The 14,066-nt window shown below is 40.9% G+C and overlaps 1 protein-coding gene and 1 long non-coding RNA gene across 6 annotated transcripts in view; one reads left to right on the forward strand and one right to left on the reverse strand.

Annotated features, from left to right (window-relative positions):
• Positions 1–14,066, reverse strand: part of LOC140623441 (placenta-specific gene 8 protein-like) — a 26,626-nt gene continuing 12,560 nt past the window's right edge. For both annotated transcript variants that reach the window (XM_072809874.1, XM_072809875.1), the window contains exons 2-5: positions 8,966–9,097; positions 7,314–7,438; positions 2,275–2,389; positions 1–393 (exon numbers count right to left, since the gene is read on the reverse strand). In XM_072809874.1, coding sequence (XP_072665975.1) covers positions 2,285–2,389; positions 7,314–7,438; positions 8,966–9,097 — 362 coding nt within the window. In that variant the 3' untranslated portion in view covers positions 1–393; positions 2,275–2,284. The remainder of the gene's footprint in view (positions 394–2,274; positions 2,390–7,313; positions 7,439–8,965; positions 9,098–14,066) is intronic.
• The window catches only part of LOC140623442 (uncharacterized), a 24,292-nt gene continuing 17,363 nt past the window's right edge, over positions 7,138–14,066 (forward strand). For 3 of the 4 annotated variants that reach the window (XR_012023058.1, XR_012023059.1, XR_012023057.1), the window contains exons 1-2: positions 7,138–8,415; positions 12,602–12,782. This is a non-coding gene — a long non-coding RNA (uncharacterized lncRNA). Of the gene's footprint in view, positions 8,416–10,595; positions 10,702–12,601; positions 12,783–14,066 lie in introns of all 4 variants that reach the window. The other variant, XR_012023060.1, reaches the window with a different exon arrangement.

The following is a 14,066-nucleotide window of genomic DNA, read 5'->3' on the forward strand; positions in this document are numbered from 1 at the left end:
TTTTTTAAAAATATTTTATTTATTTGACAGAGAGAGAGAGCACAAGCAGGGGGAGCAGCAGGCAGAGGGAGAGGGAGAAGCAGGCTTCCCCCTGAGCAAGGAGCCTGATGTGGGGCTTGATTCCAGGACCTGGGATCATGACCTGAGCTGAAGGCAGATGCTTAACCAACTGAGCCATGCAGGTGCCCCAAGGACATTAATTTTTTAATAGCAGTCATCCAGAACAGCACTGGAAATATATTTCTTCTGAAATAAACTAGAAATTAAAAATGTCTTGAAGCCATTGGAAACCACAGGATTAGTTGAATTAGTTTCTAAGATTTGGGGTGAGATAGCACTCAACAGATGTAGTATATCATTCTAGCATTTCTTTCACCACATTGTGAATGTGACCTGTAGAAATCAGGAAAAAAAAAAAAAGAAGAAAAGAGAGAATAAATGAATGAACAAATTAGGATTTATCAGTTTCGTCTTTCTTTACATTATCTTGTTCGAATATCAAAACTTCCATTCTACTCCTCCCCTACTGCCAAATTGCTACATATTTGCAATCTACATCAAACCATGGCCCCTGGTTCAGCACAATGTATTAGAAAGAGTCACAATCATCAGTTAAGGTTCAGAGGAGTTTCCTAGGTTACAGCCTCATTATGCTTCCTTGCTTGAAAGCTGCATTGGTTTGTTCTTCCACAATATCTATTAAGTGCCTACTAGGTGTCAGGCATTGTTGCTAGGTGGTTGAGGGAACTGGCAACAGAATGCTCTGTAGATTGGCAAAGTTAGCTTCTGTTAACAAATGTCCATGTATCATCAACCATGCCAAGGTAAGAGTCTCCAAGAGGCAGAGAATACCAAACGATCTTTGTCACTAACTGGATAACTACAACAGTAAACTGTCACATCCTCCTTCCTCTAGGACTACTTTTTGACATCAGATTCCAAGTCATTGTTAATATGGGCCTTTTAACAAATGTCCTTGCTTGGAGAGACAACAGTCAATTCTCAGGAGGTAGAGTATAAGGAGGAAAAAGAGTGATCTGGACTCTGGATGAGAGTGAATAAAGCACGTTAGTTCTTGAGGGAAGCCATTAAAACAATCGGAAGACAAATGCTAGGATACTAAAATGGTATGAAAATGAAACATGAAATGAACTAAAATGAAGAAGGACTTTATTTTGTAAGGTATGTGGCAAAATAGCTAAGAAAGAGACAGATTGGGCCAGTGACAATTTATCATACACATGAATGTACCATCCTGAGCAAACATTCCCAAGGACCTGATGGGAGCTAGGATTTTATAGATAATAGCCATTTCCAACTGAAAACTAAACTTTGATTGCAAATTCCACAGGGCTTGGCAATAAGAGATTGAAAGACAGGACAAGTAAACTATTACTCATTTGTCTGAGAGAAACAGGTACTCAGATAAAAAATGTAACCAGGGGAGCTAGGAAATAGGTAACTGAGCAGTTACCCAACTTTGACAATATAGCCACCAAAAAGTCAGTAACTCTTCTTCATAGTGGGGGCTTTGGGAATTTTGGATGAAAGGTCCACACTAACTTTATAGAGATATTTATTTATTTATTTATTTATTTATTTATTTATTTATTTATTTATTTATCATAGACAGAGAGAGAGGCAGAGACACAGGAGGAGGGAGAAGCAGGCTCCATGCCGGGAGCCTGACGTGGGACTCATCCAGGATCGCACTCTGGGCCAAAGGCAGGCGCTAAACAGCTGAGCCACCCAGGGATCCCCACTTTATAGAGATTTAAATAGCTTCCTGTCACTTTGGAGGAAGGATTATTATGTTAATATTCTGGTGTTGTCAAGAACACAGAACTAGGCACATTACATAATCACACTTAGTATAACACCTCATTTGGTTAGTGTTGGTAGAGCAGACCTAGGAACTAGACTTAGGGAAATGAATGTCTGGTCGCACACATAATTTGACTACCAAAAATCATGGTCTAGTTAACATACACATGGTTCATATGTGGCATGTTCATTTGGTACCTCACACAGCCACTCTTCCTGTGGTAGACAACCTAACAAATCTTCAAATTCTTTCCTATCCTTCCAGGTTTAGCCCTTTCAACCCATGGAGGCTGACTACCAACTGTTGGTGTAGGCTAGCAATTAAAAATGAGTTGTCCTCCATTTTGCAAGGGATGTTGCATGTATTTGTGAGAGAGGACCAAAGAAATAAAGGATGTTATTGAGAGTTCATTTTGATATTCCTAAATCAAACAATTCCCACCAACTTACCAAGTGCCTTTTAGAAAGCATTCATTGCTTTTCTTTTTTCAATATCTCGCTTGAGTTGACAAAGGGTGCATAGAGGGAAACATCCCAGCCATAGGAAATCACTGAAAATAGATCCCTGTTAAAAAACAAACAGCGGATCAGCATATAGCCCATAAATATAGTCACACAATTCCTCGTATTTGTATAGCTTTTTAAAACTTTTTAAAAGGTATATTTTATGCTACTGGTTTATCTTGAGAATTCTCATTTACCTTCACTTGGTCATCAGAAAAATGGGTATAATAAGTTGCTCAGATTACATAACAAAGTGGTAGCTGCACTTGGTCTTTCTTTTATCAAGCCAGTGCTCTTACCATAGTATAACACAATTTCAAATGATTTCCTGGTTCAAGATAGCTCTTGTCCTTTAGCATCTCTTCTGAAATGCTTCCCTTTAAAACCAGCTGTAAAATGCACCAGTTTTTCTGTAGTTTGAGAGCAGAGCCAGACCAAGGCCCACATTGTATCCCTCTAGCCATTTTCATTGACATCTCTCAAGTTCTGCAATGGAGGAAGTTTGGAGCAGAGGGGAGATACATAAATTTTGGGGAAAAGAATGAATATTGTTTGGAAAGCCATAGAATAGGGTGCTTTGCAAGGATTTGAGGGCCCTCTAAATAGAAGGATCCATTTGGATCCTCAATGACCTTCTGGGAAACATACCCTTGAAGGGACTCCTGTTCTGGTTGCAGGAGGCACTGGGTGAACCAGGGAGTTATAGTCTGATAACCCGATTTTATTACAGTGTATCTTGACAGATGGAAATAATTTTGAACTCCATTATTTGACAGGGCTTATTTTTTTAAAATATTAAGTTTGCTATAATTCCCAGTTTACAGTGTGAGCTCACGGGGTGGGGCAGGGGTGGTGTATAATCAGGAGCTTCTAAAAAGTGAAATTATGAGTGATTTATGTTTCACACACACAAAATTTTCCCATTGTTACAGTGATTTTGATTGTTATCTAACAGAATAAGCATGTGGGACAAAAGAGCAAACAAATAGCAGTCTTAAAAAATCTAATGCTGTGATCTCATGATATGGAAGAATGGGTACAAACTTGAAAATAATTCAGTACTTGGGGTGCCTGGGTGGCTCAGTCAATTAAGTGTCCAACTCTTGGTTTCAGCTCAGGTCAAGATGGAGCCCATGGGCTCCCCACTCAGTGCAGAGTCAGCTTGAGATTCTCTGCCTCTCCCCTCCCTTTCCCCTCTCTAAAAGAAATTAATTAATTAAATAAATATTTGGAGAAGAATAATTTTGTCCCTTGTCTTCTCTTTTTCCTGATAACCTTTACTTATAGTACTTATTTTTTTGGTTTTAATTCATTATTACTTTTAATGTTTTTTATCTTTTAAGCCTTCATTAAACCAGCATTATTAAACACTTATAATATGTCCCAAGGAAGAAAGTATTCTTATTTGATGAGGATCTAATTACTTGGCTGTTCCAGCACATCTATACCTGTCTATTACTCCAGTTAGCTTTCAGGGAGAAAAAAATCCCCATTATTATTTGTTGAGAAACCTAGGAAACCTATAGAAAATAAACCCTGATTCTAAGTACATTACACAGTGTTGATACAGAGAAGAAAAAAATCATTCCTTGTTCACAGTGAGAAGAAATGAGCTATAGGTTTATACCATGCTGAAGTTAACAAAAGACAGAATTGTTTTGACCAGAGAACACCCTTTCAAGAAATGGGTGCAGAAATAAAGATTCTGCACTCATTACTCTGTTTGGTTAAATGAACTGGTGCTTCACTTGTTTGGAAGTTGTCTTGTTATGAGCACTATTTAGGAATCACTGAACAAATAAATGAATGAATTAGGGTACATGGCTGGCTTCCTTCTCAGGAAGGCAAGATGTAATGTTGGAAAAACCAGACTGTTGGGAGTTAGGATAACCTTGAGCCCAAATTCCAACATTTACATGTTCTGTGACCTCTAGATATGGTTTCCATATTTACAAAGGGAAGTAACAATTCCTCAACCACAAGAGTTTGCCAGTAGTGAATGAGCAAATATAGGTGAGATAATACCCCAGCTTATGGTAGTACAATCAATGGTTGCCTCTTTTCTTCCTCCTTCTCTCCTGCCCTGCCCAAAGGGATGTATCCATAAAGCGAAGGGCAGCAGATCAGAGAGGCTGCATTGTAGCAGCCCCACAAAAGTTTGCATGGATGTGAAAGGAAAACAAAGCAGAGAGCCTGAATGATACAAACCAGTCCTGGGAATTATTTTTAGGTCTGTTCTAAGGAAGAAATAGAGATACACTGCCTATAAATAAACTGCTTCATTGTGTGTCTAGGAAACCTACTATATCTAGAATCTTAGGCCTAGAAATCATCTTGCACAACTTCCTCATGACAGGTGAGAAAACTGATGCCATCACATGATTTATTAGTCAAAAAGTTAGCTATTTGCTCAGCTGTTCCCAAACCCTTATCTCCAGGTTCCAGCTCAGTGCCCCTTCCTAGGTACCATGTTGGGGTCTTGGGCTGCTTTGAGAACCTTACCCTCACACCCTCATACCATATACATAAGTACACATGCATGCGCTTTGCATACAATTCAGGAAGTTCAAGGTCCAGGCACAAGGTTAAGAACCCCTGTGTGTTATGCTGCCTTACAAGGTAGCATGAATGAAAGCAGCCTTGAGCACTGAGCAAGTCAGGAGGCTGAGCAAGTACACAGGAGAAATGAGGCCAGGGCCCTGAACACACCTCTGCCCTGAGGAAGTGGCTGAGTAATTCTCTGAGAAAAGTACAAAAATAAAAATAGTTGTTTACTGAGCACTTATTGCATGCCAGGTCCTGTGCTATGCCCTTTCCATACATCATTTCACATGACTCTTGCTACATGATCAAAGGGGAGGTGTCATTGTAACTATGTATCAGTGAGGGGGTCAAGGCTTAGGGAGATTAATAACTTGCTTCTGTTCCTATGGGGGCAGTTTCCAGGAAAAGAATCCATCATAGGAATCCATCCACTTCTTTATTTAAAATATTTCAATGGCTTCCCTGCTCATTCATGGCAACAGCTAAAGTTCTTTCAATGGTTTTCAAAGGCCTAGAGTTTCTAAGTCTCGCTCTAATGTCATCTTTTTCTATGACATCCTACCCCCACCCCCTCATTCATTTGATTCTTGCCTGTCTGGCCCCTTGCAGTTTCTGGAACATTCCAGGTATACTCCTTTAAAGCCTTGAGTGACACTCTTTCCTCTGCCTGGCTCTTCCTCAGATGGGTCATCTTCCCATCCTTTTACTTTTGTACCAAGGCCTTCTCTGATAACCCGATTTAAAGTTAAAACTCCCTTTCTAAAATGTGGATGGTTATTGAATTTTGTTGATGTTTTTCAGACATCAACTGAGCTGATCATATGGTTTTTCTTTTTTTGAATCTATAAATAGAATATTCTGATATTGAACCATCTTTGCATCCCAGGGGATAAATCTTGCTTAGATAAAAATATATTTTATGATACTGAAAAAAATAATAACATTAGAATCCTTCAACATTCTCTACTCCTCTTCTTTATTTTTTTCTGTACCACCTTACCAGTATCCTATAAGGTTTTTACTTGGTTACACAGTAGTGATCTTCTCCTGTTAGAGTGTAAGCTCTACCATTAACAACCATCATAGTAATAATTGATTCAAGTGAGACGCTTCAATGGATGTTAATCTTAGTGGATCAAGGTTTGATGAGGAATAGGGTATTTTATCTCTCTACAAGGTCCTTACTCATTATAAAGGGGAAAATGGCAACCTTATAGTGAAGAATCCTGGTGGACACTATCTTAACTAGGTAATCAATGTAAACAATCATAATGGGATACACTGATGTCATGTGCCTCTCGGTATGAAGCACAGCAAATATCACATCAGGTCTGTGGAGGATCTGCCAAAATGTAAAACCCAAGTCTAACCATGAGGACATACTTGGCACACCAAATTGGGGGAAAATACAGAATAACTGATCTGTACTTGGGAAAAAAAAAAAAAAAAGACAAGGAAAGACTGAGAAACTATTTCTATTGTAGGAGATGAAAGAGGAATGACAATTGAACACAATGTGTGATCGCAGGTTGATTTTCTTCTCATCCACAGAATGTCATTGGGTTAATTGGTGAAGTTTAAATAAGATCCACAGATTAGCTAATACACTGTATCAGTGTTAAATCCCCGATTTTGATCGTTGTATTATGGTCATATAAATGAATGTTCTTGTTATTAAGAAATACATGCTGTAATAGAGGTAATAAGACATCAAGTTTGTAATTTCCTATTAATGCTTCAGAAAAACAGAATAGGCAAACGGGTAGAGGAAAGAGTAAACAACACAAAGGTGGCAAGACTTTAATGTATTTGGGGGAACGTGGGTGCAGGGTATTCAGGAATTCGTTTTCTTTTTTTGTTGTGTTCTTTCTGCGACTTTTAGTCTGAGAGTCTGTTAAAATAGAGGTCTCAAAAAAGTAAGGAGAAAAAGGATGTAAGCTACATGCATGCAGACAGGGCTTTCCATTTGCTTTGTTCACTGGGATGTGTCTGGCACCCAGAAGAGCAGCACCCCACATGTTCCGTGCCCGCGCCAGCCCCCTCGTTGAATGCCTGCCTACCAGTTTAGGACGGAGCCAGGTCTGGAGGCTCAATAATCCCTTTTGAATGAATGAGCACTGGCTTATGAGGCGGCCGCGCCCTAACAGACTCTGCTGCAGGCTGCAGGTTGGCAGAGCCGCGGGTGGGCCTCGGGGCAAAGCGGCCGGAGCGCTGCGGGCCCTCCAAGGCTCCCCTGCGCGCCTCGGCACACCTGCCGCCAGGTGGCCAGGTGAGATGTTCTTACCAACGGTGCCTCCTGTGAGTCCTGTGAGTCCCTGCCCCGATTGGGCCGGGAGCGGAGACAAGGTCGGGGTCCAGGTGCCAAGGCCAGGAGGGCGATCGCAGCCCCGCGCTGGACCCCAGGGAGCCCTGGGCGCCTCGCGGGGCAACGGGCGACTCACCGGGATGCCGAAGCGCGTCCGGTACAAGGTCCTCATGGCGACGCTCGCTCCGCACAGGCAGCATTCGTTCATGTCGGAGGCGATCTGGCACGAAAGGCACAGGGGACAGAAAGCCCCACAGAGGCCTGGGTGCGGGGGGAGGGCACACAGAAGAGTGAGTGTAAGTCATCATACTCTCAACGAAATCACACCCCTTTCAGACAAGGTGCTGGCTCAGAAAGTGGCCTTAATGGGCACTCGGAGAAGACAACGTCATCCTCTGGCTCCTTGGGCCTTGCTTCTAGAGCCATCTGTCCAGGAATTGGGGATACCTCGTGAGTCACTACACCAGGTCAGATTTAATCGCAGAAGCTCATGCCTTGCTAATCTCAGCTTGTTCGCATTATCTTTCCTCCCTGCGCTTGTGACATTCGGGTCATGCTTGCAGAGGAAGTTTGTGGCGTCAGGATGTCTGAGAAGCCCTCTAAAAACTGGGAGGGCATTGAGGGTCAGGAAACACCGAGTGAAGAAATCATCAGGGACAAAGAGAGGAAATAGATCCTAGATGGTCATTCGGGCAAAAGGACTCTATCATCATCATGAGGATGGAAGCAAGCAGAAATTAAGGGACGTTGGTATCAGTTGTTTAAAAAGTTGAGTGCAATTTCACTTTACAGAGTTTCTGTAGGAAAGAGGGCCTAAGAAAATGACAACAAACAGGAAACTGTTCTCAAATATGCTCGGAGTAAAAGTCTATTTTGCAAAGTGCTGGGGTGGAGTTCTGGTATGGCTGTACCCTAGATAAGAGAGTCTGTGGTTTTTTAACTGATTGTTTTTAAGCAGAAGGGATCTCCGAAGAAACTGCAACTTCCATCATACACAAAAAAAGGAGGCTGTTTCTCACACACAATGTCAAGATGAGCCCCCACAGAGAACGTCTGTAACCCATATGGCATGAGACTCTGAAATAAGAAAAAATTTCTCACGCAAAAGTGTGTTTTGTAGTTTGAAGTGAGTAAAGCTAAAAGCCTGCAGTGCTTCCTGAGATGGAACAGTGAGAAGAGTTGCAAGAATGTCACTGACAGCTGGAAAACACAGAACAGCATTGTCAGAAAAGGTAGAGGTGAGTAGAAGACAAGCTAGAGCAACGTGTCAAGAGCATGGTGATATAAGAGGTGAAAAACTGCAAAAGGCAATTGGTCTGGACGAGGATCACAAACTCAAGGTCATGCAGGTAGAATGAGTGAAATAGATTGGAAAAAACACAAAAGAGACAGCAGTGGGCACAAATAAATATGGCAAGCTGTAGAATGAGAATCACTTTTAGTGGGATCAGCTAATGCTAAGCAGCAGCTGAACTCTGCCATATGTAATGAAGGCTCGTCTTTCCAGATTTTCCAATTTTCGAAAGAACTTGGCAATCTAGAATGGAAAGTCAGATTTTTATGTGAAATCTGACTTTTATATGTTTCCTAGTATTTTTAAATTGCTATCTGAAGAGAGCTCATTAAGTATAGGATGAACAAAACACATCTGGTGGTTGAATCCACCCCATGGGCTTGCGAGTTGGACAGTAAAGCAGAAGCTCAGTGACAGGGTAAGTAGACGAGTTCTATTAGGTCAGGAACCTGAACTCCTAGAGTCCAGGAGAAGCAATAAGTAGGTACACTTACAAATCCCCAGGTCATCAAAGCAGTCAAACATGCCAGTTTGCCAGTTGCTATTCATCATACTCCCTGCTGTACCATATCCTGGCTGCGAAACAACTGGATTCATTTTTAAGACTAAGTTCCAAAAGGCACTGCCTGTGAAAACAAAACCAAAAAAGTATTAACCCCTACCTGTGTTGGTTGGATATCATGTAAATTTTAGTCGAGAGGACTTTCATCACACTTCTCCTGATTAGGGTTGGCCACACTCAACGAACTTAGCAAGACATAGGTAACAGTCTATTATTGATACTTGGTAATTAGAAATTTCAAGGAAGTGGAGTGAGGGTTCATTTTTCAGGTTTTCTGGGGGGATTTTGTTGCCCCTTTTGTTCTGATCTTATTTTCTTTTAATCTGCAAGATGATTTTTTTTCTTCTATTTTCAAGACAACCATCCTGAACAATGTCTACTTTGCATATGAGGTGTTTTATTTAATACTGCTTGTAACGACTCTTACAACACTATTGCATGGACATGATCTCAGTTGCTTCTTGAGAACTTTGTGAGATAGAGTTCTTTACTTCTCCAGAAAGATGTCATTACACCGATGCCTCTAGCTAATGTCAGTCCTCATTGCCTAATTGCTACTGGCATCCTGATAGCTAAAGTTTTAACAGATGTCCTAGGTTACTTAAAAAAAAAAAAAAAATTAACTTCTTTTTGTGAAATTGTCAGGCAAGAATCTGAAAAAAATGGTGGGAAGACTTTAAGCTTTCACAGAAAAGTCCGGTAGTTGCCAAACCACTAAGAAATAGTGTCTCTCAAACAAAGTGGGGCCTATACTTTTCAGATTTCATCCAGGGATCAAATGAAGTCTCCTAAGCTCTACCCAGTCAGAACTCCGGAGAATGTATTTGGTTTCAAAAAGGCTGATGTTAAAACGTTCTTGTGTACTGCTTCATATCTAACCATGTGTTGTGCTCTGGAGCCTTGACCCCTGCTCGTGTCAAACACTTCCCTTAATCAGGTGCGAGGAAACATCCAGTCCCATTATCTGTCCACCTGCTCCATGTAGCAAGGGAAGGCCCAAGTCAAAGATGCTCCCAGAGTACATCTCAATCCTGACTGTGCACTAGGCTCATCCCTAGTGCTTAGTTGAAAACACACATACTTTTTTTTTTTTTTTTGAAAACACACATACTTGATTCTGATTCAGGAGCTGGGGTAGACCCTGGCAAGTAAAAGTTTTCAGAGGTGATTGTGATGTAGACAGCTCTGGAGACCACTGCTTACTGGTCTTTTCACTCTCTTTCCACCCTTCCCAGTCCTCTTCTTAGCTCCTCCCTTGCCCTGCTCTTTGTTCTGGTTGATTTTGTCTACACTGACATGCGTGGCTATCATCAGTTGATTTCCCCGACAGGTGATTATGGAATAATCATGGGACAATAAGAGCCAGGGCACTTTGACTGCCTTAGAAGTCTACCTCTGATATTTATTATCAAGAACCTGCTTTATGACACAAAGGGAAAACAACCAAATTGAGAAGGCTCCATAATTATTGTCACATCACACTAGGGATTACATTTGAAACTATTGGGCTAGATAAACATTTCACTGGAATCCAAAGATCTTTCTTCTCTCTGATTATTTAGGAGGACTATGACATCTTTTCTACTACCGTCTTATCAGAGTGGGCACATGCTGTGAGCTCAATGTACTATCTGAAAAATAGTCACAAAATTTGAATAAATTGCACAGGTAATGTTGTGTATAATATTGAATGTTACAGATATACTTCTGGCCTGAAGGTGAATTATCCAATACCTTCAAAATATATACTGGGAAAATCATTACACAAAATGTACAAGTAGCTGTTGCTGCTGCGTGTGTATCATTAAAGAAAAATATGCCAGTATGACTATATTCTTAATAGAAAATTACTTCTTAGAAGAAACATTGCTTTTGGTGAAAAAATTTGCATAACCAAACAAATCAGTTTAGCTAATGTATCAAGATGGAAAACTATGCTAAAGTTCTTTTCAAGACTCCAACCCTAAAAATTATTCCAGAGCAAAGACTATATTTTAACTATTCTTCCAGTGTTTCATTACCCTTTGCAGACCCTGGAAACATTTTTTTTGTGTGGTCAGCAGTTTACAGTAAGTATAAAATTTGCTGTGCTTGGTGTGAAGACAAAAGGCCAGTGAGGAGGCTCGAGAATCAGTTCTGATAGGAATCCTGAAATGGGTGTAGGCTGTAATTACTCTACACACAAATCACATCTATCCTACATTGTACTGTTTGTATTAATTCAATTAATTTCTAATCTAACACAGGGACTCTTGCCACTTGTTCTTAAACCCCTAAATTCCTGTTCTTTAAGTAAAATGTTTACAAAACACACTACAGTGTATGTCTGTATGCATATATTATGTGTCTATTTATAGATTTTGTGCTTCTGTATGTGGATAGTTCTACACTGAGCAGCAGTGGTTCTTACTGTCCTGTGCACAGGACTCAGTATCCTTTTAGAGTGTAGAACCTAATTCACTAGGTCCAGAATAGGGCCAGAGGCTTGTTTTTTTTTTTTTTTTTTTTAAGATTTTATTTATTTATTTGAGAAAGAGAGAGAGCAAGAGCAGGGGGAAGGGCTGAGAGGGAGGGAGAAGCAGGCTCCCTACTGAGCAGGGAGCCTGATGCAGGGCTTGATCCCAGGACCCCAGGATCATGACCTGAGCCGAAGACAGATGCTTAACCAACTGAGCCATCCAGGCGCCCCTGCAGTGGCAGTGCTGCTGGCAACTGGCCCGCACTTTGACTACTCAGTGTCTAGATCATGATTAGGAACTGGGTTCAAATTTATTTCCCACCCTCTGTGTGTTCTTGGACAAGTAAACTAACCTCTCTGCTCCTCAATTTTGACACCTTTAAAATGATTATAGTACCACTTTTCTCATGGGTTGTTGTATTACTGTGATGAGACTATGTCAATAGACTTATGCCTTTTAAACACTGTGTTTTCTGTATGGCAGTGAGCGGACATATGCCCCCTTGTGTCTATCTGAGGCTAAATGTTAAGTAATAGGTCATACACCTGACTCAGTATCAGGCAGTGCCTGGGATCACAGCTCCATAAAGCTAACACAGTGTGGTGATAAAATGAGCAATGGGGTAGGAATCTAAAAACTTGGGTTTAGTCATTGCTGGTATTTGGCAGGCTCAAGCAAAATCCTGTTATGTGAAGACATTTTGAAAACTGCAAATCACTATATATATATATATAGAGAGAAAGAGAGAGTCTAAGAAGAGTCTAAGTGCCAAGAACATGGATGGAAAAACCTGAGTGTGATATGTTGCCAATATGATAATGGTTTACGCTTGCTTTCCAAAGTGTGTTCATGCTTCATCTCTAGTTGACACTTATCTCTGTTTAATATTTCCAGCAGACTAAAGCACTCAGACAATGAAGGCTGATAATATGCTTTCTACTGTAGACATGAAAACTGAGGCAAAGAGATTACATGCTGGGGCTAGGGAAAGGTCAGGATCACTAGTCCAACCTCCTTAATTTATAGATGAATAAAATAAAAAAAAAATTATAGATGAGGACATGAGGCTTGTCTCAAAGACTGAGTGTTACTCTGTATCCTCTTCCCAGTCTCTTCAGGAAGAAGACATGAAGACACCTCACAGGAAACATTATAGAAACCCAAAGATGAGAAGGTGGACCAGTCAGCACGATCCAGTGGTTTCCATCATTGATGCTGGCCACAGACTCCAGCTTTCCAATCATTAGCTAATGACCTTGTCCCTCAGTGTCTTCATCTGTGAAGTGCACAGTAAGTGGCTTATAAAACTGTCAGGAGCATTAGATATTTGAAAAGCCTTTAGAGTGATGTCTGGCATGGGATACATTCTTCATGAGTAGTAGTTACATAAAAGTGAGTACTTGGCCCTGGAGGGAAATCAGTAGAATCCCCTACCCTTCTTTACACTCTCCTGTATATTATGGGATATGGGCATTTCTTCTATAAGGCCACAGATGAAAGGGAAAGAAACAGAAAGTAAGTCACATGCCTACAGTGACAGAGTGGCAAGGCTGGGATTTGAATTCACTTCTTGGGACTCTAAAGCAGTTATGCTTATTTCCACCCAATCTGGGATTGGGAACCTTGGCCAGCTAAAGTGAGCCAGACCTGCTCAGGGAGAAAAGGTAAGCATATTTTAGGTTATCCTTTCCCAGGTGAATTTTGGAACCACAGGGAGGTGGTTTGTGACTAATGTTGCTTTCTTTTAAGTCATGTGTCTGTGTGTCTGTGTGTGCTCATGTGTCTTTCTTTATCCAGGTAGATATTTTTAGTGTTTTGAAAGCAGTCACTCAAAAACGTCCTTTAGAGTTCCACCATACAGGTTCAGCTAACTGGTTCACAACTAGGATTATTCCGCCCCCCTCCCGCCCCCCCGGGACATTTGCCAATGCTTTGAGATATTTTTGGTTGTCATGATCAAGGGTGAGGTGCTATTGTCATTCTAGTGGGTGGAAGCCAGAGACTTTGCTAAACATCCTGCAAAGCACAGGACAGCCCCCACAGCAAACAATGTTCTATCCCCAAATATCAACAACAGTGCTAAGGTGAGAAACATGGTTAGAAAACATCAAAAGCCTCATGACACCTGAGCTTTTGGAGGGCTTCTAAAGGTATTTGATTCGGTTTTCTAGGGGTATAGAAACCGAGGCTATAGTAGCCAGACAAGCAGTCCTTGTAAGGAATGGGACCTAACACTTGGCCTCCTACTCACAATGTTTCAAAGGCTAGAACTCAGGGATCATGACACTACCCAGTTTCCCCATAGATTGGTTCATATCCTATTCTGAAATCCTGCTTATCCTGCCAGTTGCTCCCCTTCCACCACTTGCCTCTTTCTCTTCCTTCTGCTTCTTGTTCCTATGTGGACAGTGTAACTCTCCAGTTCTATTTTTTTTCTCTTTCAATAAACTTATTATTTTTAAAACTTTTTAAATTCAATTTGCCAACATAGTGTATAACACCCAGTGTTCATCCCATCCCATCAAATGTCATTAGTGCCTGTCACCCAACTTCTTTTTTTTTAAAATTTAAAGT

Source organism: Canis lupus, chromosome 33 (genome assembly GCF_048164855.1).
Source record: "Canis lupus baileyi chromosome 33, mCanLup2.hap1, whole genome shotgun sequence".
NCBI lineage: Eukaryota > Metazoa > Chordata > Mammalia > Carnivora > Canidae > Canis > Canis lupus.